The sequence below is a fragment of the Pseudopodoces humilis genome, chromosome 2 (assembly GCF_049639895.1).
Source record: "Pseudopodoces humilis isolate 2021_Gansu_Grassland_sample_001 chromosome 2, ASM4963989v1, whole genome shotgun sequence".
NCBI classification, from domain to species: domain Eukaryota; kingdom Metazoa; phylum Chordata; class Aves; order Passeriformes; family Paridae; genus Pseudopodoces; species Pseudopodoces humilis.
Genome location: NC_142201.1, coordinates 84,453,620 through 84,477,594, shown reverse-complemented (window position 1 = coordinate 84,477,594; position 23,975 = coordinate 84,453,620). Strand labels below are relative to the sequence as shown.

General features: G+C 41.4%; 1 protein-coding gene across 4 annotated transcripts in view; it reads right to left on the bottom strand.

Annotated features, from left to right (window-relative positions):
* TENM4 (teneurin transmembrane protein 4) overlaps positions 1-23,975 on the bottom strand; it is a 591,948-nt gene that overhangs the window by 53,925 nt on the left and 514,048 nt on the right. For 2 of the 4 annotated variants that reach the window (XM_088068961.1, XM_088068962.1), the window contains 5 exons: positions 17,532-17,793; positions 11,572-11,839; positions 9,426-9,569; positions 8,162-8,411; positions 5,743-5,763 (listed from right to left, as the gene is read on the bottom strand). In XM_088068961.1, the coding sequence (XP_087925087.1) occupies positions 5,743-5,763; positions 8,162-8,411; positions 9,426-9,569; positions 11,572-11,839; positions 17,532-17,793 (945 nt within the window). The remainder of the gene's footprint in view (positions 1-5,742; positions 5,764-8,161; positions 8,412-9,425; positions 9,570-11,571; positions 11,840-17,531; positions 17,794-23,975) is intronic. The other 2 variants (XM_088068964.1, XM_088068963.1) reach the window with 1 other exon arrangement.

Here is a 23,975-nt window from a genome sequence, read left to right as displayed (position 1 = left end):
AAGTTGTCCTGCCCTCAGGGTGATTAAGGGAATCCTGCCAGTGAATTCAGCTGGACCTCAATGATGATAGAATCAAAATAATTCCCCAAGTGGAACATTTTTCCCCAGATAAATCATGACTTGGTATTAGGCTGAGGAACCTCAAAATCAGTCCCCTGTTGAACATGCTCTGCTCACTGTTTCCTTGCACACAGAAAGGGTGGCTGAGAAAATGGGATGAGCAAACAGAATGATAATACTTTTAGCTCCATGACTGCAACATTAAATGAGCCCAAGAATGAAGAAATTAATAAACTAGAATGCACTTTATGGAAAGCATCCAATAGGACTGGCCAGAAAAAAACCAACCAGATGGGTTTAGACAAAATTTAAACAATTGTCTTGCAAGGATGTTACCTGTATTTTAACACAGATACTAAAGTTATTTGTATCTTCTATTAAAATTGTTGACTACTAGTGTGTATTGAGCTGCATCTTTTCTAAGCCTGAAAATAACAGGTTACACTTTTAACATCTGTCCCAAACAGATTTATTTTCCTTCTAAGAAAGCTTAAGTAGTAAGTAGAAGAAGTCTGAAAAATATCTACTTTTCTCCAGAACACCTACAATCTGCCCAAACTCATCAGTCCAAAGAATCCATAATAAAAACCTAGGCCGCGGCTCACAATTTTGCACTTAATGGAATTGTTCCAGGAGAAGTTGACTAGAAACTTGAGTGTCGATCACAGTTGACTCTATTCCACATACAGAAAATTTCTCTCAACCTTTATGGTAGGAAAATTACCCCCTCTTCAGACATGTGAAAATTACTGAGTTATTCTCTTTAAAAAGCAGTAAATTGGTTCCTCATTCAAATTATTTAATACTATGGGGGTGGGGGAAAAGAACCTTTCTGATTTATTCTGGAATATCCCTTGTGATTTAGCCTATTAAAGTCTGAACAGATTTCATCTCCAAAAATGACACTGATTCTTGCTAAATAAAATGCTCTGACCTTCAAGACAGCTCCAGCCTGACAGTTCAGTCTCCATCTGTATTCCTTCCCAATGACAGCAGACTGGGAGGGTATTATTTCATTTACCTGCATGTCACTCACACTAAGCAAGTGGCTTCAACCCTGGTGGAAGAAGTTCCCTGTGGGAATCCATCATCCATTTTGATCAGGGACTTGCATTTTCTGCTGACTGTCCTAACAAAGCCCTGCTGAATGTCAGTAAGCTTTTGAGCTGTTCATAATCTCTATTTTGCATGAGAGGTGGACAAGAGGAGGACAGTTTTAATGGCACTTTGCAATCCTTTACCATCTCTGACTGGCAAGCACAGATAACTTTCCCTGAGTTTTAGAGCAGGCTATGTGCAGATGGGCAAAGGCAAATGACTTACTCAGAGACGGAGAAAAATGGGGACAGAGAGAAATTCCTGCTCCCCTCTCCCAGCACTGTTGTTGTGATTTATTTTTGGATTGCACAGCCTCACTCTGGTGGATTTTATTATTGATTACAATCTTCTGTGAAAAAGAGAGTTCTTGAAACAATTTTCTATTCCCAGATCTTGTATAGAATAGATGCTGAAACAATCTGTTAAAAATGGTCAAGCTGGAATTTACCCCCCTGGACTCTGCCAACTGTTTTCAGCACTGCAGAGAGATAGTATCATGCTCTGCCCTGGCATGAATTGCAGAATCTTATACACTGGAGGGTTTTTTTTGTCACTTTGAGATCCTTCAGGGTGAAAACTGCTTAAATAAACATATGTTGGTCACATAAAATCTCCAAAACTGCTTCCCTTTATCTGTGATAGTGAATGAGCAGTGGAGCCAGGAACATTGGGGATTCACTTTCTATTTAAAGCCACAATCAACAGGCAAATCCAAATGGTAAACTGGACTGGGCTGAACAGCAACTGAAATAAATATGCCTGGGGTGAAGTAGAGAAGGCTTTTTTCCCCCTTCATCCTCTTATTTCTCAGCTAGATAACAGCCCAAAACAAAAGACAAGACCTTTTACTATTCGAAAGACTTGATTTGCTATACTATTTGTAGTCTTAGAATATTTATCCCCCATGCTGGCACAGACACTAGAAAATGACTGCGGAGGAAGAGCTGATTTCCAGTTCTGAGTGTTCCTTGAGCTAATACAGTTTTTTTAGGAGAAAACCTGAGCAATACATTGATATTTTAAACCCCCTGAAGCAATAACATGGAAGTTGCAGTGATGGGATGGGCTGGTCCCTAGCCAAGAACTGACACTTTGATGGGTATTAGAAGGCACGATGGTGTAGTAACTGGGAATGAGAACAGTTTCATGGCTCTGCAAGCCAAAATGAAATGGAGGTGATACTGCTTCCCTGTATACTTGTGACACAGATGTGCTGAGAAAGCACATAGAAATCTTCCAAGTCCAAAGTGATCCCACTTGTTTGGGGTTGTGTATAGTCTCTTCCATACATCTGCCTTCTCCTTTTTATCATTCTCATTGTTTGGACAGGATAGTACCAGTACCATTTAGGGAGCTCTGCAGGTACATTAAAAGATTCGGACTCCATTTTAAAGTGTTTGTGCTTTACGTGATTCCTTACGCACAGGCATAGGAAAGAAACGGGATACAAAATTGAGTGAGCTGGCAGAGGCATGAGGCTTGGATTGTGGATTGTTTCAGTTGTACTATGATACGTGCACAGGCTTTGAAAAAGGCCTGGTATTTTCCCTTTGGGCCCAGAGCCCATGTTTTGGAGGAGTCCTGGGAAGGAACCTCCTGCTCTAGAGTGGGAAGCCAGTCTCTATGGAATAGAGATGATAAAAGGGAGATGGTCCCCTTTTTCAGCAGGTTCCCCACAAAACATCAACACAACAGACTGTACCTTATTAGTGGTTTCTGTAAAATGCCAAAGGATTCATATAATCAAGCTTTAGATAGTTACAAAGTGGATGCTTACATCAGAGCTGCTGCCTTGATTCCCTTTACAAGTGGACAGAAATATCATCTTTTTGGAGTAGGATTTGTCTGACTATTTTCAATATTTATCTTACAAGATGAACTGTATCTTAGTTTCTCAAGTGCAAGGGCATCTACCACCTCAGCAAAGGACAACTTCTGTTACTGGTAATTGTACAGCTCTGGCTCCCACTGTGGTCAACAGACAGGAGCAGTCACACCACCAAATTGGTAACCCACAACCACTGACCTGGATAAACCCCTGGGGTTTCCTTCAATCTGATGTCTCTGTTTAAGGACAAAACCATCTCTTCTTTTGTGCCAGCTACTCACTTCCCCTCTGAGCCTTGCTGGCCATGCACATTTGCTGGTGACTAAAGAACTACCAAATTCCTGCAGCCAGGAGTTTTTTTGCCAGTGGGGCTGTGTTTCCATGGCTCCATGCTAAGCACCCTGCAGCTCAGAATCAGAGGATTTAATTGTGTAAGGTACTGGTCTTATTTCTCTGGGTTAAATTCAATAGATTAATACCTAAGGAGGCCACACAGTGCAATGAGCTGAATTTACACTCGGTCTTTCAGTGTCTGCAGTTTGTGTGTGATGCCCAAAGCTCTTCTAGTGTGACACACTGGACAATAAAACTTTATAACAATGCCATAAGCCAAGCCAGAGACTGCAAGAGACTTTTATATGATCCTAGAGCTGTTTGCTGAGATACCTCTCTTTGTCACTAATTGTAGACATCTCTCTACAGTATGAATAGAAACAAGAAAGAAAGAAAGAAAGAAAGAATAAATTTAAATGTGGCCACTTTTTGTGTATTTGCAAAACAGCAATGCCTCACTGCCCTCCATGTTCCTGCAGAGAAGGCATCATGATTTGGCAATACTTTTTGGCTTAGCTAATATCCCTCATTTAGGCTGTTACAGAGTTAGACCTTGGCTACAGTACACAGAGCTGTAAGGCCAAGCCTCTTAGTGGGTATGTCCAGGACCTCTGAAGATCAAGCTCAGCACAGACCACATATTGAGGAGGAATTCCTTTCCCCTGAACTGAGGCAGCTTTAGCATATGGATTTCAGCTTTTCCAAACCACTAAGATTCAGCCCTATGCATCTCACCCTTCGTACCATTGCTGGTCATGGTGTCAAGCTTAGGACCTTCTGGAGTTCAAAGCACTGGAGCTTTAGCTGAGACCACACCCACGCATTTCCCTGAGGGTCAGGAGCAAAGAGATTTCCTAGCAGGAAGTATTAAAGCAAATGACACAGAACAGGCACTGTTCTGCATGGGTGACTCCTTCAATGCAGGCACAGATGAGAGCATTTGATCTGGAACTCCTCACCTGCTTCCTCCCTCCCTGATGCCCTTTGGGCTACACTGAAGCAGGCATGTCTTGGATTTCTTTCACATACTTTCTTAGTTTTTAGGCTAAGGGTAAAGGCTGAAGCCCTGCCAACCCGGCTTGCCAATCTGCAGCATTTGTGGCCAGTCCATAGATCTTCCTTCAGTTACTGCTTTTGTACACAAAACCTCATCTTGAAACAGGTATACAACTACTGCCCTTCATTGTCAAAACAAATGCACTTCAGTGGCTGTGTATTTCTTGGGCATTAGAGATACAACCTGGCTGTTCCAAAGAGAAATTAATTTTCTATAGCCTTCAAATGATATGAAAGAGGGGCTGGAACTCTGCCTGATGAGGACAATCAGCGAAAAGGTCTTGGGTAACAACCTCCAGCCCTGCTAATAGATGCTTTGGGCCAGTCTATTATACTGTGAAGCTCAGCCCTTCGTTATTGTTCTGGCAATAGGATAAAAAAAAAAAAATCAGTTTCTATTTCATTTCATTTCCAGGCATGCAGATAAAATAATATTTCTGGTTTAGCATAACCTCTATGAAGTCAAAGAAATAGTAAATGAAAAGCATATAGCAAGAAAAATCCCCAATCCCAAATGCAAAAGAAAACTAAACACACACACACACACACACACACACACACACACACACAAATCCCAACTCCACACAGTCTAAACTTCTGATTTAAAAAAGCAACCAGGGAGAAGGATGGGTAACTTGTCAGAGAAGTCCTTGCAAACACAGGCAGTGACAGGAAGTTGGCATCTTCTGGAATGCAACTGATTGCATCAAACCCACTGAAACTCCAGTGAACCCAAGTGACAAATATTCTTAGTGACAAAGCTCCAATTTAGGAGTCTCTCTTTTATCTTATTTTCTTGTCATTACTGTTTTATTGCAATTCCTGGCTAAGGTTCTGACTTGTGCTACCTCCTATTTGAGTCTGACAGACTTTCACGTGTCAAATCTCTATGAAAGCTCAGACTGAAAAATGTTACAAAAACTAACTTCCCTGGGTAGGTGATGCTGGGTCACATAGGGATCTTCATTATGTCTGTTAAACCCCTCCCAAACTCAAATGAAGACTTTTCACCGTATGAAAATTGTTTTTCCCTCCTAGTTGTTCCAGTGACCTGTATCCTGATGCTGTTCCCATTCTACTTTCTTGGTTAATTCCCACCCATTTTTCTTCCCCCCTCCTCTTCCTGTTACCCTGTTTCTCCTGCCTGTAGTTCCCCTGTCTCCAGCTATAACAGCTCATGCAGAAGCTTGCATGGCTCACATTGTGATTAATGGCTCCCAGTTCTGATGACTGATTGCCTACACCAGTTTTAATCACGCCAGCTTCATTTGCTATCGAATCATCTGGAAATGGCACTTGTGGCTCACTGTGTAACAACATGCAACAAGACAGGGAGCAGCATAAGAATTCTCCACTGGTTGGCTTACCTATGTCTGAAATCTTTATTTCTGACAGAAGACAGGAAAGCAGGGAATAGAAGAAAGAATGAGGAGTTAGCAGCTCAGTTCGATGCATTATTAGCAGATTGAAAACTTGACAGTAACTATATCACACAATGCAATAATAAATAAAGACTTAGCTGGAATGACACTGATGTATTTTATATTGGATATTACTTGTCAGTGAACTCACTTATGTACTGCCACATATCACAAAGGAAGTGTGATCTCACCTGCTTGGAGTTTTTCACTCACACAAGAGATAGGACCATCAGAATTTATCTATCATTCAGTGCAGCACTGAGCTAAAAAGATGTAGATGCAGATATCTTTCCAGGTTTTTTCACCCTCAGTCAAAGCAACACCATGTGGTTTACAAAGGTAACTTAAGAGTTGCACAGTTACAGGTGGCAGTTCATTGCTGTAACCTCTTGAATTCCAGCCCAGAGGAATGAAATTATGCTGAGCTGGACATTTTTCATAGATTTAAGTTACACACCCAGCTGCAGCTCTCTGCAACCCACAATGCAGCATTTGCTTTCCAGAACACTACACTCCAAAGCCACCCCTGCAAACAAACCTTGGAGACAAATAGTGAGGGTGTTAATCTCAAAGGAGATGCTGATTTGAAAAGACACAAGCAAACTCCATTTAGTCCAAAAGCAATGGCTTTCCTCCACAGCTTTTAACCAGCCGACATCTGAACCCACTTTACAGCACACCAGAGTGAAGAAATGTTCATTAGATCCAGTAACCTGAGTGTTTGCACAGATGAAGCAGCAATCGTTGCAGCAGATTTAACTCTGGAGTAAATTTAACTCTGTGGCTCTACACAACAGCCAGCAAGGCTACACTGTCAAGGCTTCCAATTTTCTCTTCCCCAGTGAGGAAATACTTTACAAAACCTCTGTTTGGTCTGGTATTTCCACTGACAATGAAACAGGGATTGGGTTTTCGAAATTGTACTTCTGGGAAAGATATATTAATCCTACTCTGTTGCAATGGGATTTGGGCTCACCTAGAATCTTCTGGAAATTTTACCTTTGGTCATTAAAATAACTTTCTGGCACGGGAAGGATATTACACTCTTAACGAGGACCAGGTCTGAAGGTTTATCCCAGCTTCCCACCTTACAAACATGAGAGATATTATATTCTCATGTATCATGGAACAGAATAGCAAAAATGCTTTCTTACTTGAAAGGTGCCCCAGCCCTCTGAGGTGCACATACCAAGGCAACTATTCTGTAAGTGCCAGCCTTCTGGTGGCTGTCTGGATTTTTTTTTCCCATACACCATGATCTACAAGGATGGTTCTGAGTGCCAAATAAGACTTTTGGCAAGGTCTAATGACTGTGGCATGTTTGTGCATGAGGGACTAAGGGGATCTTGCACAAATTTGGCTTGCAGAAATGCAGTATTATGTTTGTCCTCAGCAGCAGGGGATATTAAATCTGAGGAGGGAGGGTCTTACTTTTGGAGAAATTCTCACTTTCTCAGGACCTGAGTTCAGGCCTGTCAAGCACAGAAGACTCACCCAGGAATACTCCCTTAATTGTATCTGACTTTCCTGGAGTGAGGCTTGTCTGGCCACGCAAAGCCCAGAAACAGGCCCCATTGCTTTGAAGTGGATAGATGTATTTGCTGTGGAAATTTTAGATAGTAAAAATATCCACAGTGAGGTCAATTTGAAATTTGGTTCAGTCACAATTTATTCCATTTTCTCAGAAGTTGTGACAAATCATACTGTTCCCTCTGCTTCATTGTTTTGAATGGATGTTTCTGCCCCTTCCTCGTTATTTCTCCTGGTACATTTTTTTCCTTTGCTTTCTGGCATTAGAAGGAAATTCTCCATTTATTTACAGACTCTCCCCATCTCCATGTTCAGCCTGACACTGCTGCTCAGTTGGGAACTTAAGGGGGCTGCTACAGCTGTCCCCTCAAAAAACAACTAGAAAACCCCCAGTTTGTGACTGCCTTCAATGATCATCTTGTCTAAATTATGAGTGATTATCAGTCCTGATTCACCTCTACATATCATCATCATCAGTGCTGTGTCCTTCCAAGTTTAGGTTATTTCAGAGGCTGCTTGTTAATTTTCAGCATTCCCAATGGTTTCTGACTACAGGAAAAGGCAGACATCAGCACAGCCTGATTTAGCAGCACAGAAATGTGTCAATAGTTTTGGCGTGTGATTCAGTTCTGGAAGAACTTGCTAGGCCTGTGTTTCTCTGGTGTAAATCAAAGTCAGCAGAGTTGCAGAAGAGGCAGATCCAGACAGCTTTTTCTCTGTTTTGCTGTGTTGTTTGCTTTCTTTTTAAGAGTTTTGCTCATTTTTCTTTTGGGTACATAGGATTTCTGCAGAACTTAAGAGCATTACTCTAATGCCCACATTCAGCACAGAGTACCTCAGCTCCAGTATGTTGGTGACATTGCCAGAGGGAAAGATCCTTCGGATGTAGTTGAAATCTCCAACATAAAGACTTCCATCAGACCCACATGTTAGGGCAACAGGAGCCAGGAGTTTGTTTCCATCTGCCAGACCATTGCAGCTTGGACAAGAAATGCTCCGTCTGCGGCCGTTGCCCATAATGCTTCCAATTACAGGCGGCTGCTGGGAAATGAACTGGTTTTCCCCATTTCCTTTATGCAAGATACCTAGAGAGAGAGAGAACAATATTATGGAAATTAAAGAAACAGGGAGACTGAGACCAAAGGGAGCACAAACTGGCAATGCTGCATGCCAGCTGGGGAATCTGCTAAATAGTAAGAAGGTTTATCATCTTTCATAGTATTGTTCTGCGATAGGTCCAAAAGAGGAGCCTCTTTTTTGAATTAAGTATTTTTTTTAGACCCATTACATTTCCTGCAGAAGGAAAATATGTAGGGAGAACAAGACTGTCCTTATCTTTGAATGAAATACACTTTTCAGCATCTTATGAATTTTTACCTGCCCTGTCTGTTCCTCCTTGCCCTGTAATTTTCAGCCTACCAGATAAAAAAAAAGAAATTATGTAGCTCATGGAAAAGTAAGGGCCAGGAAGACCATAGGACATTCTCTAGAGAAATGTTTCACCTGCAAAGTTTTAGAGGAGCTCTGTCTATTTTCCTTTTAAGCGCTGTGCTCTCAGCAGTGATGTGGGCTGAATTAGATGTTTGCTCCCATACCACTGTTATCCAAAGGGACACAATGCTTCCACCTTTGAACATGTTCTGATCCTCTTGTAAGCCTCCCTACTGCAGTCCTCAGCAGTCCTCAAGAACTCTGGAACCTTCCATTCTCCCTTAGGACCCATGAAGCCTCTTGTTTTGCAAGTTCACTTGGCACATTGGAAGATGCCTCTGGATGGATTTATGCTTAGTGACAGCTCCAATCTGAATAGGCTTCCCTTTGTTATTTCAGGAATATTTTTGTAGTTAATACCCTTCTTTTACAACACTACAAAGTTGGGCTGACATTCAACTACTTCGTGATGGCCAGCTTATTTTACATTTTGCACACCAAATTGCTTCTAAATGTAGGTTACTAGAAATAATTTGTTAGTAAAATACACGAGAGAGCACATGTGTTGGTCAGGTTTCTTTCCTTTCCTTTTCTTGAATTCTTAATGATAAAGAACAACTGGGTCTCGAATGCTTTATTATTCCTTTTATGTGTCACAGACAACCTACCACTTTGTATGTTGAGGGCATGGTGTTTGTCCAGGGACCATCCTCCAAGTTTGGAAGCATCAATTTCATAACCCTGAAGCACAGCTGTCCTCTTCTCCCACAGGATTAAGTCTGGACAGGATTCATACTCATAACCTACTGAAACTGTGAACAAGAGAGAAACAAAAGACTTCTTAGATTAGTAACCCAGAAATGCAGTGCCAGCACAGAGTCACAACTGAGCAGGGGTAAAAGCATTTCTACAGAAAATTGCTGATTTAATTGAAAATGTCATCATCATAACCTACAATTCTAATTTTTTTCTCTTAAAAGACTATCCTGCACTTAAAAAGATCAATGCCACTGTAGATGTTTGGCAAATGTGCTAAAAATTTTAAGGACACTGTTTTAATGATATATTTTAAAACAATGGATATCAGAATTGAAACTTGATCTCTGTGAGTCCCTTCCAACTCAGGATATTCTATGATTTGAGAGTGTAAACCACCGCTGGACTCTCAGATAAGAGAATTTCACTCCTATCTATTTTCTTTGATCAAAGAGTACATGCCAGGAACTTGGTCTTGATCATAATCTTTCTTAGAAGGCAAAGACATGTGCAATTCATGCATGGGGCAGGGAGTCACTCAGAGGCAGCAGTCTCAGCCAGGTTGACTTGTGGTCATTGTTAATGTCCAAAGTTTGCTTGCCGTGATGTCTAATCAGAGCCTTTCAGGAGTAACTCTGCTGAACACTCTGGAGTTGCTTAAAATTATGTTAGCAGAAGGAAAATCATGTTTTTGACAGAACAATGATTCCTTTACAATTTTCTCAGAAGCAGGACCATTTTCATTGGTCTGCTTTTCTTCTAATCTTTATAGCTGAAGCAGAGCAGAACTGCAAGTTCCACACAAATGAAAAGCAATTACATAGATCTTTGTTTTTTTTTTACTAGATAGAAAAATGTCTGATCCTCCAAGTTTACCAGCCTCTTTGAAAAGTGCTGAGTGCTGAGAGAATTCAGGATTCGCTATCAAACATAGCCTTTTGCAGATTGTATCAGAAAAAGACGCAAGTTTGGATATGAAAGGTCAATATTTTCCACTATTCTGGAGGTGGGAATTATTGAAGGCATGAATGCTGATGTCTTCAGACCCCCTTGGGTACTCTGGAGCTGCAGAGCTGTTTTACAGAATACTCCAGGGCCAACTGGTGATCTAGCATCTTATAGAGCATGCACACAGAGTCCTTTGGGACTACCAGGACACATTTCTCAGTGTGGTTTCCAAACTGGGTAAGGCTCAGCAAGGTGTATCATACAGGCTGCTCAAGGCAGATGAACCTGAGTGAGATGAGGAAGGCACCTATTCTTATTCCTGGAAAACCAGGCATCCTGCAACTCCTCTAAAAAGACTTATCTTCAGTTGAGCTATGAGGCATCAGTGAACCATCCTTCTGCCAAAAGGAGCTGTATTTGCTAATTTGGGATCTCTCCCATTTGCTGATATAATTTCCTGGCAACCTGAAAGGTCTAGTCTAGACTCAGTTGAAGACCTGTAACAATGTCCACTGGGTGTTGACAGTTGGGAAGCAATCACTGCATTACCTCTGCTCACTAAACACCCAGTATGGGATGGCACTCTTGAATGGGTAATGAAGGGGAAACTAAGATTAGACCAGTCCTGAAGGTCAGGTACAAGGAGCAGTGGAAATGAGGGCTCTGTTCTAGGGATTCCTTTCAAAGCAGTGTTGACAGTTTTTGGCTATAGGTGAGAGACAGTGAAATGCTTCTAGTCCCAGTTAATTCCTTCTGTATGAATACAATGGGAGCAGCTCGGGATGTACGTGCTGGGCCATGAGCCAGAGAACAGATTAGTATTTGTACTCTGTCCTTGAAAGTGTTGAAGGCCAGGTTGGATGGGGCTCTGGGAAACCCAATCTAATGGGTGGCATCACTGCCCATGACTGGGGCAATGGAACAAAATGGTCTTTAAGATCCCTTTCAACCTAAACTATTCTGTGATTTGTCTGCTGGGGAATGAGTGCTGCAGCAAATCTGCAAGGACCATTTCCTGTGTCTGCAGTCAGACCATACTGATCTAGGACAAGGTCTATCACTGCCACTTGGCTGTTTCTAAAAGAAGGCACAAACCCTGGAGTCACTTACCGAAAGCTTCTGAGAGCCCATACACCTTCTGGCTGTAGACATCTGTCTTGTCCCAGATGAAATAGTAGGACAGGTCTGGAGCTGCTGCAAACCACTTTCTGAAGAGGCGTCCCTCGACGGCCACCATGAGATGGACTTTCATGAGGTTGAAGGGGATGGTGGGGTGGGTCATGCTGATCCGCAGCACTGATTTGTAGCCAGCTGTGCGACTGCTCAGGTAACTCACTTTTATTTTACTGCCAGAAACGTTAATCTCCTCTTGTAGAGCCTGTGGAAAAGCAATCCACGAGGTGTTAAATCAGCAGAGAGCAGACAGGAAAAGGCAGTGAAGCTGTAATTTATCAAACACACCTGTATAAAAGCTCTGGCAGGCATGTCTAAAAAGGCACCTAGTAGGCATCAAGTATGAAATCATATATGTAACCTATTTCTGGAAGCTAAGGAATGCCTCCTACCTTCTCCATCTCTGTTACATGGGACGACACAAGAACAAAGTGTCACATTAAGTCTGTTTACAAAGGGACTCATTCTTAAAAGGAGTACCAGGACCCATGGAGAAAAGAGCCTGGGATCTCAGATAATTACTGCCCATTAGTTTAGTTTCCATTTTCTAGGTTTTAGAGGCCTCTAATTTTTGTCTCCTGGCTTCCTTTTACCAGTAAAATATCATGCCCTACTTGGCCTTAAGGATGTTTCCTGGTCCTGAGCATAACATGCAATTTTCTCTAAGACATGAGTGAATCCTGATTCCACTCTCCCTCCTTTGACTTACCCATCTCTCCTTTGAAACTGCTCCTCTCCTACCTCCCCTCTGACCCTCTCTACCTGATCTACTATCTACCTCTAGCCTTTTTTTAAATCTGTATTCTTGTCCTTATTTTCTGACCTCACATTTGCTCCTACTTATTCTGGTACTTGCTTAAAATTCCTTTCCTTCTTACTTAAGTGATAAAATTGTTGGCCCGACCTACCACCTATGATTCCTTTCCCTTCCCTTGCATTCTTCCTTCTCTTTCTTTTCCAAACTCCTCTGTATTCTAAGTGAGTTGCTTAATTTTCTCCTCCAGCCATAAGTATTTCTGACTGACTGGGACAGTTATCTAACAGGTACCCATGACAGTACAAAACTTCAGGAAAGACTGAAGAAACATCAGGCAAAGATTTTTCTGCTTTGAGAACAGAGAATTCTCAATAAAGATGGGATTTTCAGCTAATTTACCTGCTAAAATATCACCAGAGCTTATAATTTTGTTTTTATTTTATTTTTTTTTTTTTTAATGGAGAAATGGTTGGAAAGTTTATGGAAAGTGATACAAGTATATCCCTGTCACTGTGCTGGTCTTTCCATGCAAAATGCCAATAAAAAAATCTTAGGAGAAAAAAAAAAAAAAGTCACGTTCAAGAAAACTTCACTCTTGATTAAGCACCCGACTTGGACATTTTTGGCGCAAGTCAGCAACCTCTGGAGAAGACTGGATTGGAAGGTAGAAGCTTATCAGTGAGCTGGGAAGCCTGGTCTGCTAATGGGATGTGTTAAAAGGTCACAGCTGGCACAGTTCTCTCCTGTGCCACTTCTGAAGTTCTTCAGTGAGCTGGACCCTAAATGAGCTTGGAAAATACTTCCCTAGCAATAATAATCTTCCTGAATATTAAAGGCAAGGAAGCTTGAAGGCAGGTGGGTCAAGAGATACACCCATCAGGAAAGGATCACACCTATCACAGTGAGATTCTTGGGGTGTCCTGTGCAGGGCCAGAAGCTGGACTCAAGGGTCCTTATGGCTCCCTTCCCACTCAGGAGATTCTGGGATTCCATGATCCTTGTGCCTTCAAAGTTACGTCATTCCTACACCCAGGTCCTTCTGTGTGGGAGCAGCAAACTTCCCTGGTATAGTGAGTTTCTCAACTCTTACAGGTTTTCTGGTTAGTGTTATCAAAATTGACAAATCTTATAATCTGCCCTCCAAAAACACCTCTTCTGAGATGTTATCCGAGGCCCAACACTTTTTCAAGTGATAACTAAAAGACTGAGTATTGCAGCACTTGAAAATGGACACATCCAGCAGTTAAAGCCCTATTCCATTGTGTTCATAAATATTTACCTTCTCTAATGCAGTCTTTTTAATTTACATATCTCAATGCTTAGGAGGCTGAAATATGACAGAACTGGGAAAACCCAGGATTTGAAAAATACATTTTATGAGATCAGCAACAAGCTGGATGGGGACCAGGCTCAACCAGAGACCAGCTGAGCCAAACTGAAGTAAAGGTAGTCCCTTGGATCAATTATGTAACCTCATTAGGATAAAAACAGACAAAATAATTATTGTGGAGATACTATTTGGAAAGTCTGTTTCAGATCCTTGTCAAAAGTAATTATTTCTCTCTGTCCTGATCTATTTCTGCTGTCTACCACTCCAAAGAAAAGGTTAACTCAATGCTGCCAAGGCACTGAGCAGCACAAGGGGCTGTGTTTAAAGGTGTCTGCTTGAAGAGAGGGTTCAAATAGTAATTCAGGTGATTCAAAGTATATTTATAGTTTGTAAATGGTGACAAACTAGCAACAAAACACAGCACTGGTAGGGGGGTATATAATTCAGTAGGATATCAGTGAGAGAAAAGGGGAAAAACAAGCTTTGAAATAATCTGAATGTGCTACAAGTAACAAGCTAAATTGTGCCTTTATTTCTATTTGATAATTGCTGCTTGGTCCAGCCACATTCATATGCTGTGACTGCAGGCCTTGAGAAAGACTCTTAGAGTTTATCCCACTAACCAGTATAATCTGCTCTTTTAAAGAGGTCCTGCCATGAGGCTGGGCAGGCTGAAGAGCTGCTTCTTCAGGCTTACTGGGGATTTACACAGGGTAGCAATTTTCACTGTCATGTTCTCTTGGCTCTGTGGTGTTGATCTGTTCTTGTCTTAGTAGCAATTTTTCTACTCTTTGCATGAGACAAGGTAGAAAATCTTTGTTTCTGTGTGCTGGAGTTACACATGTCTCTTACAGCTACTCTTCAGTCTACCAGCAGACAGGCAAGGAACAGTCAGTGTATTTTTTTTATTTTTTTTTTGTAAGATGCTCAGAGAGAATTTTAAAAAGGGAAAACTATTTAGAGTCTGATTCAGGGGCCTTAACATAGACATGCAGTGCTTTTGAAATGTTCTATGGTATCCAAAAGTTCTGCAAGGGTATGACAACTCTGACATGGACCTTTCCGACATCTCTGCCTTTCTGAAGCTACAGCTGGACACCTGAAGGGACACTTCAGGGCATCTTGAATGGCCTCAAATCTGTCTACAGGCACCTGAATCAAATATTAAAAAGGCACTACTATGTTTTTGAATGCATCCAGGTAGAGAGCACTGCATTTATTTCTGCATTATTTTGTTGGAGCTCATGAGGTTCTTGTCTACCCACTTGTCAAAATCTCTTTACCAGCCCTGATATCTGCTTGTCATCTCCTCCCAGCTATGTACTCACACCTTTTATATTTAACATTTATTTCCCTGCTGAGAACTGTGTATTATAAAATGCAGCTGCAGGAATGGACAGCTAAGTTATTTCTTATTGTAGGTACATCCAGTATAGAAATGAAAAGTAGTGCATTTCTGAAATGCAGTACAGTCAGGACTCTGCTACAAATCAGATTCTCTTGTAAACTCCTGTACCACAAACTCTGCTAACCTTCACCTGTCAATATTTGAGGTGGAATATTGATTTACAGGTTTTTGCTCAGACATATGGCACACAGAAAAGCACTGTGTTCATCATGTACAGGATTCATCTTCTTTCAACTTAGGAACCTAAGTTAGGTGTCTCCTCTGAACTGCTCTTTTAGGTCTTCCCTACAACTAACACTATATACAGAAAGACTCTTTAGAAGGCTGGTGTTGCCTTGTAAACTTAAAAGTGGGATTCAATTCCAGTTTAACCATGTAAATCCAGATGTGAACTTATAAATATGCTCATGTGAGGTAGGCATGTAAACATCAATTTTAGTCAGTGGAATCTAACTGATACCATTGGTGAGAACCAGAAAGCTTCAGGGTGGTCAGCCTAAATGATGTGTAGGCTCCACTGATGTACTGATTAGATTTCTGTCTGCTTAAATGGGAGTTTGGATATTTGGCACCTACCCAGACAACTGCATAAGAACTCCTTATAATATCAAAATTAATCTTTCTTATGTATTAGACTCCATAACTACAGGTGTCTAGTGGGATTTGAGATGTCCAAGTGATCTGCTGTTCACAAGGATTCAGAAGATATAACACAGGACACTGACAGTGGGATCATTGTGGATCGGCAGCTGGAAGCCAAGCAGGATATCATCAGGACATTTCAAATGGAACTAAATATCTTCAGTGAGGGTGGTAAAACACTGACACAGGTTGCCCAGAGAAATGGTAGCTGCCCCATCCCTGGAAACATTCAAAGCCAGGTTGGATGGGGCTCTGAGTAGCCTGGTCTACTGGAAGGTGTTTGTGGTACCAAGTAATGACTGAGGTTATGATCATAGTTGCGCTGTATCAGACATTTGCTTTTTCCCAGGCAGAACTGACCATTACTTTTCATGGTGTTTGTTTATTTAATAAAAAGATGTGGAAAACAAGATTCTGAACCAAGAATTTATAACATGGAGGACTTTACAAGATACAGGACTTAATTAGTAATTATGCTGGGACAAACATGGTGATGGTAATTGGAAATTAGTGTGAGAAAGGATCATAAGACTTGGTCCAGAGGGAAAGGTAAAGACACCCCTAGCTTTATTTGTTGCTGGGTTTAGCACCTGGTTTATTAAAATTAGAAGGTATAAAGTTACTTCTTTCCTCATTAATGGTACTGCAACCCCAATGGAGTCACGACGGAAGCACACAATTTGTCTCTACACTTGTTATTATTTCCACCTTGGCAGATTATTGTCACTAAAAGCAGTACTCAGGACATGCTGAACACTGGCATATAAAATCCAGAGAACAACATGTCCAAGATAGCAAAGGTTGAATACTGCTACATTCATATGTTTCAACAGAATTAGTGTTTTTAAGGAAAATTGATAATTTGGTTCTTTGGACTATTCAGGTTAAAACACAACTTTCCATTTGACAAAATAGATTGAAGCCACAGCGGATTGTTAAGGTTCTTTATCTGACTCATGTTTCCTCAAAAAAAAAAAAAAAGGAAAATGGGGATGAGAAATTAAAGGTAACCCTCTCACCCTGCTCATTTATTCCAAATGTCATGAAATGTAATAAAACTGACGAGCTCTGCAGGCAGGCCCCTTCTCAGCCATCTGCTGGCTGACTGCATGTCTCAGCAGCCATGTAGAATGGAGGGGATGTGACTTCCAACCATGAGGAAGTTCACTCCAACACTCCACCAGCAAGGTTCATAGTGCCTAGTGGGTGGAATTTGCTCCTGAACAGAAGACAGGCATCAGAGCAGAGGAAGGCCATCAGCCTGGTGTACTGGCTATGTTGAATGCCAAATGGCTGACCAAGGGCTTGTTGTCAGTCACACAAGGGTCTCAGCTCAAGTGCTGTCAGTCACAAGTGCTTTGACTCAATCTCTCAGGGATAAGAGAAAAGAAATCTGGTAAAGCGGGTGCTTGGGAGTGAGTGCTCCTGTCAAATGTCTGAAAAATGGGGTAACAAATGAGGAATGCTTATTGTTAGGAAGGTGGGAGAATAGTTGCATTTGCGTTGCTCAAAGCTGTCAAAAGAAGCACAAAAACAAGATGGGGATGAGGAGGCACTGGCAGAGGTTGCCCAGAGAAATTGTGGATGCCTCTATCCCAATTCAGTGCCAGCGTGGATGGGGCTCTGATCAACCCAGTCTAATGGAGGGTGTCCCTGCCTATGGCAAGGGGGTTGGAAACATATAATCTTTAAGGTCCCTCCCAACCCAAACCATGTTACCATGTTATGAGTTATTATCCCTCAACTCAGACTGTTCATACCTGGATTTCAGGAACAATAGGACCTTTCTCTGAGCAGGAAGTTGCAAAAGCAGTGAGCGGAGATGGAGAGACCACAGGGTTGGGCCTGGCGAAGTTACTGAGGTCACAGCTTGGGATCTCATTCTCTTCGTGCCTCATGACTATGGTTTCCATCACAAAGAAGCGATCCCACGGCAGCCACAGCGTGTGCTCCTGGGTGATGAAGGGAGCCCGCTCAAAGTGCAGGATAATGGAGATTCCACCAATGGTAACAAGATCAAAGCTGTTTTAAGAGATGGAATACAGAATTAGTGCAAGCACTACCCCATCTGTTTGCATCAACTCCCTAGCAAGGACTCCAGAAAAATAACTGCAAGAAATATCATCAATCTTATTTTATGAACTTAAAATCTGCAGCCCAAATAGGCTTTACCTGAGTAACAGCAAGTTTCAGAGGCAGGAGTCCAAGCTCAGCTTCTTTGCACATTGTCCTCATGTATATTAGAATCATACCCATCTCTTTTTGGAAACATGTTTTTCTTTGTTGGTGCTTTTTTTACCACCAGCATCTTTTGGCCATACAAACACATTTTATTTTTTTAAAAAAGGAGCTATTATCCAAACAAATGCACAGATTGGATCAGTTCAGATGATGAAATAAACTATTCGGAAAATGGTTTCTCTGACACATGCCCATTTAAATTGTCTTGACTCATATATAATATAATTGTCTAACTAATGCGTAATGCAACCAATGGAACACAGAGAGCCCAGTCATGGACTGAGCCTAGTCTACTAGAAATACAGTGCAGGGTGTCTATGTGTCACAGTACTCAGCACATCATCTTTTTTGACTCTTTAGCATTTTGAGCAGATGAATCACTGCCTGTGGTCTCTGACTTCACCCTAAGCTACCTCTAGCCAAGTGGCTTTTCTGCCTGTTTTAGTGTTGGATAACAGACAGCCTGCCAGAGCTGTGTGAGAAAATGTTACCTTGATAAGGAAAATTCATCCTCTGGATGTAAAGATGTTGGGATAATGTTCTGGTGGTTTTCTTAGTTTTGTACTTTAACTTCGATGGAGATTTTATCAACTACCACTGGGATTTATCTACTATGCATAGACCCAAAGAAGAGGTGTTAAGTAAGAAAGGAAAGGATTTCAATAGAAACTGAAGACCTGTTGTTTTTGCTCCTTTGTGTTTTTCTCACTGTCTCTTCGGTTGCAATGCCAAACATGTGCTTCAGGCAAAGAAAGTTTTCTCATCCCTGCTTCTCACTTTCATGCTTGGTTACTGCTGTATGACACTCTCACTGAGAGTTTATGCATGTGATCAGGCTTACTGGTTTCAGTAAAGCTGCTCATGTGCTTAAAGAGCTATGAGCTTAAATGCTTCTCTGCATGAGAACTGGGATCTAAAACACTCTGATTGCCCAAAGCCAGACTTGATGCACCTTGTAAATATGTGGTAAGAAAGAAGGTGAAAAAAGTATCTAAAATTATTTTTTAAAATTAATTGTGAGACTTTCAAATTGGGTGCAAAAATCCCAGAGGGGCAACAATGGGCATGAACTATTTCTAAAAAACATCTTTGTCAAGCAATTTTTTGGGGGAACCTTTTTTATTTCATGGCTGATGGACTGAGGTACAATTTAGGAAACAGAATTATGACAAGAAGGTTATTTATTAAAGAATGTTGAATTGAGTCCATGAGAGGAAGTGGAAAAGCACTTCAAAAAGCCAAAGCCATGTTTATTCTACCACTTGAGTTGGGGCATCATGTTCCCAGACCTATGGAGCTTGGCTTGCAGCAGCCTGAGGAGTAACTTGCTGGTCCCTGCCAGCAAAGCTGCACAACGTTTGTACCCTGATGTGAATGTTTTTAACAGTCAATTAGCATTTGGCAAGTCCTTCAGCTGGGAGGGAGATGCTTGCTCTGCATGGATCCATGCACTGAATGGGCCAACAGGAGGGAAGAAATAAACATTACAAATGATGCTCAACAAGTTTTTAGGCAAGTTGGAAGAGTTTTTATTTGCAAACACCTCTGTTTCATCCCTTTGGGCTTCACTGAGCCTGTATCATGGATGAGGATCTGCTGGGGGGAAACATCCTGGCCTCTCCTGCATCCCCAAAACAGGATACAGAAGGGAAAGCACCACCTCCGTGTCAGGCTCCAGCAGCTGTGAAAACAGAACCATGCAGTATTTTTCAGCAGGCAGTGTTGCTCACAAGCTGGTTTTCCCAGAGTCCCAGGGTGCAGCTTTCAAGTTACCTTGATGAACTGAACACAAAGTAAACCCAAAACCAAACAGAAAAAAAAACCCAGAAAACACCTCCCAGTTTCCCTCAGTGAAATTAAATTTAACAGAAGGAAAACTGTCCTGGGATTGAAGGAACGAGATAATTTTATTTCTGTTTTTGCTGCTCATCTCTGATGTAGTTTTTATCACTCTGTAAAAACCATACTTGTACAGTTGTTTTGTTTTTTTTTTTAAAGACTCAGGAGAGATGAGCTGAAGGATGAAATTATCTATTTATCCAAAGCAGGCTCAAAAAATAAAAACTCCACAGGAAAGTGTAACCCTTTCTCATCTCTTTTCTCTGGAAGTTCATGTTTCTGGTATTTCTGAGAAAGCTATGCCAAAGCTGCTGAATGCAATGTGGAAAAAGTCTGGAGACTTTCTTGCTGTTTTATCAACACCGTTCCTACAATGCAGGGATACTGAGGACTTGCAGCCTCTCTAAACTACCACTTTAATCAAATCTAAAGCTTTATTTAAAAATGTGGTTTATAATCCAGTACTGATACTTTGAACTGTCAGTTAACTTTGCTTTACAGAGAAATGCATACAAAAGAGTAGTTTGAGAGTTGTCACTTTATACTCATGCCTTGTTATATAAACAAAGTCTCTGTTGCAGTAATTAGGCTAAAAATACATGCAAGCCTTGAAGTTATAAAAGTTTTGCTCAGTCTAAGTAATGTGACTTAAACAGGACCAGGGTTTCACTATTTCAGTCTCTATCTGAGCAATGTAATAGGAGAGACCTAAAATGAGCCCTCTTGCAGAGATGAAAAATTTAGTTCACTTTAATTCTAAAACTGAAATTTTACTTACTCATTTGGAAACTTTATCATGCCAAAAAGAAACCCCAAAACCCCCAAACCTGGAGCAACAAAATCAGCTTAGGAACCAATCTAGCTAAACTGATGCAATTGTATCTTTAAATTTCCTTACTTTAAAACCCCAGTTATTTCCCTGCTATCAGTAAACTGATTTACTAAATCAATTTAAGCCAACTCAGTGCACATTTTCAAGAATAGATATTCCTATGGTGAAGATGCCAAAAAATAACCCTGCTGAGTTTTATGCAGTTATCTCATGACCCCTGGAACAAGGTAACTACTTGCATGTGTGCTCCCATTTATTCTCCAAATCAGAATGACACTCAAGATGGGAGAGATGGCCCAGTATGACTGTGCCCTGCTCTGGACTGGGAATGCATGCAGCCTGGTACTGTAGGTCAGAAGAATCTGCTTCTTGTCTAAGAGCATCAATTTCTTAAAACAAAATTGACTCAATCACATGAAAACTTTGCTGTACAAAAGCTGATGAGATGTCATGCTCTATTAAGAAAAAATTACTCAAACCCATAGAAAAAGTTAGTAGAAACTGGAATAGTATGAATTCTTTACATGATTTTGAAAATGCTTTACAAATATTATTAAATAAATACTGTAACAATCAGTAAGGAAGGCAACACCCTTTCACAGGCTAGTTCACTGGCCTGGGGAGGTCAAGAGATGCATCTAATGGTACCCACCAAATTTGCAGTGAGGCTGGGATTAGAAATTAGGGATGTGTGACAACGTTTTCTGTCCTGACAAATTTTAGCTTGAATGGTCACAAACAGTTCAAGATAATTTACAGACCACTGAGGAAGTCACTGGACTTAAGGACAGATTTCATGGGACTTTGAGCAACCTGGTCTAGTGGAAGTTGTCCCTGCTCATGGCAGGGGAGTTGTAACTAGATGATCTTTAATGTGGCTTCCAACCCAAACCATTCCATGGTTCTATGGATTTTGGTGTTCTTTAAGTTGTCCATTTATGGACAAGTGGTTTTTGTCTATAGAGTGCCTACAGAGTACACAGATGCACTGATGTGCCTGTTCATTTGAGAAAGTACCTGCATATATCCCTTAGCTAAGTTGGACGGTACACTCATTATTCTGGAGGCTCAGCACTGCAATTGAACAATTTCTTTGATGTTTGTGCACCAGGTTTCTGTAGAAGCAGATTGACTTGAGAGGAAGGTGAAGAAAGTGAAATCAGAAGAGCTGACACCACAGAGTCTGAGGTTACACTGACCCCCACCAGCTGCCTACAGAAATCACAGCTTTAGGATGAATCCCACTTGGTCACAGATTCCTTGCTCTGAGACAGCTGATCTCTGTCATTTTTATCACTTAGAGCTGAGTGTCTGCTGGGGGCTGAGTCAGCAAACTGCACCCCTGAGCTCCTTGAAACTAATTTAGCTTCTGGAGGCTGGCAGCCACTCCAAGGAGTCCACCAAAGCCTGGTGGAGCATACTGATGCTCTGGCTGCATTGCTTTCTGCCCTGTGTCCCCGCTCAGCTGGACCTTGGGAAGGACATAGCATGGAAGGAGCATCCCCAGCTTGAACTGCCAGTAGAAGTAGATTTATATCAGGAGGGTTTACCTTTCACCACTCAAGAATCAGGAATAAATACTTGCTTGAATATTACAAAGGTCTGGAGCCTGGAAAGCAGCAATCACCTCCATGCTCTGTCCCTTTAGCTTACATGTTTTCTGGCTAGAGGTCCAGTTTACTATAAGGCCCCTCTGTGCTAGGTACAGCACAACTGCAAAGCAAAGAGATGGTTTCTTTCCTCAGATTACTTGTAATCTAAATGAATGATTACACACATGTTGGGTGTTGTACACATACAAGGAAAGAGACAGAACATAAGGTTATGACAGGCATTGTTGTCCAGGAATCTTTTAGTCATATTTATCTGTTCTACTGGACACAGATTTTGTGCTGGTCCATACACAGCAAGCTGATCATGATAGTGTGGTTTGGATCCCACTTCCCCACAAAGTACGTTCAGTAAGGTTGTCAGAGATACCCTTAAGCAGAAATGTTCAAATTTTCTCCTTTTTGCAGTAATGTGCAAGCTACTGGCAATAAGAAGACACCAGCTCCAGGGGTGTCCTTTTCCTGGAATGCCTCTTTATCATCTGCATTTTAATGTCATAACATTGAAGAGTTGGAGCATCACTTGGAAAACCTTCCAGTCTCCATCAGTGTTACAGTAGGTGTAAGCATCCCTGAGTGTGAATAGGACAGCATCAAGCACATGTTGCCAGCACATGTTCCTCTTCTTCATTACAATTCTATCTATTTCTCCAGCCAACTCAAATGAAAGTTGTGGATTGGAGAGGTGCTAAAATCCATAAATCCTCTCCCAAGTGCTAGTGGTTAGTAGTTAATACATAGAGCATATGCAGCTGGAACCCCTTCTGTTATGTTTTTGTCCTTAAAAGAAAGGAAGCAAATTAACACTGACAAACAAAAATAAGATGAAAGACATTCCCAATTTGCACTGCTTTTGTTTTGGTTGAGCATGATTGCTCAGGTTTTGCTTCTAACACAACCGTAATCTTAATGGATTCCTCCTAAACATTTCAATATGAATTAGCAAGAATAGACCTGCTGGGAGCAGAAGATATCTTTTTTTTTATATGCATGGGCACCACATTGCCAAATTGCTGGCTAAGATTCTAGGTGATATCACAAAGTTACTAATAATAAAGAAGAATAGGATAGGATAGAATTAGAATAGAATAGAATATAATAGAATAGAATAGGCTATTCATTTGTATTCATTTGTTAGGGAAGTACAAGGATCATCAAGTTCAGCTGCCTTACCAGTTCAGGGCTTATCAAATCAAATCATGTTATTAAGCGCTTTGTCCAAATGCCTCTTAAACACTGACGACAGGCTTGGGGCATGAAACATCTTTAGGAGTGCTGATGCTACATTTGGTGCAGGTAGCTTGGTGTTCAACTGCAGTGTGAGCTGCAGGTTGAGCTCCCTGGGGGGTGGGAGGCCAAGCCAAAGCCTGAGGCAAGAGGCAGGGAACTGCCGAGTGCCCACGTGGAGACACAACAGGAGCTACAGGACGACTCCAGACTTTCCTATGCTTAAGACTGCGAGGGGATAAAAGCCCAGGATTTCCTTTGTCTGGGGTCCCTCCTTGCAGGCACCAGCTTGGGCTGTTATTTTGTTATTTAGTTATTGCACCAAGATTAAATTGTTTAAGGGATCTGGATATCTGAGACACTGCTATGAGAACCCTGGGGTCAAACAGGTAGGGAGCCCTGGTGTGACTGTGAGTGTGGGATGTGGCTACAAAGGGGCCTCAGTCCTAGCTCAA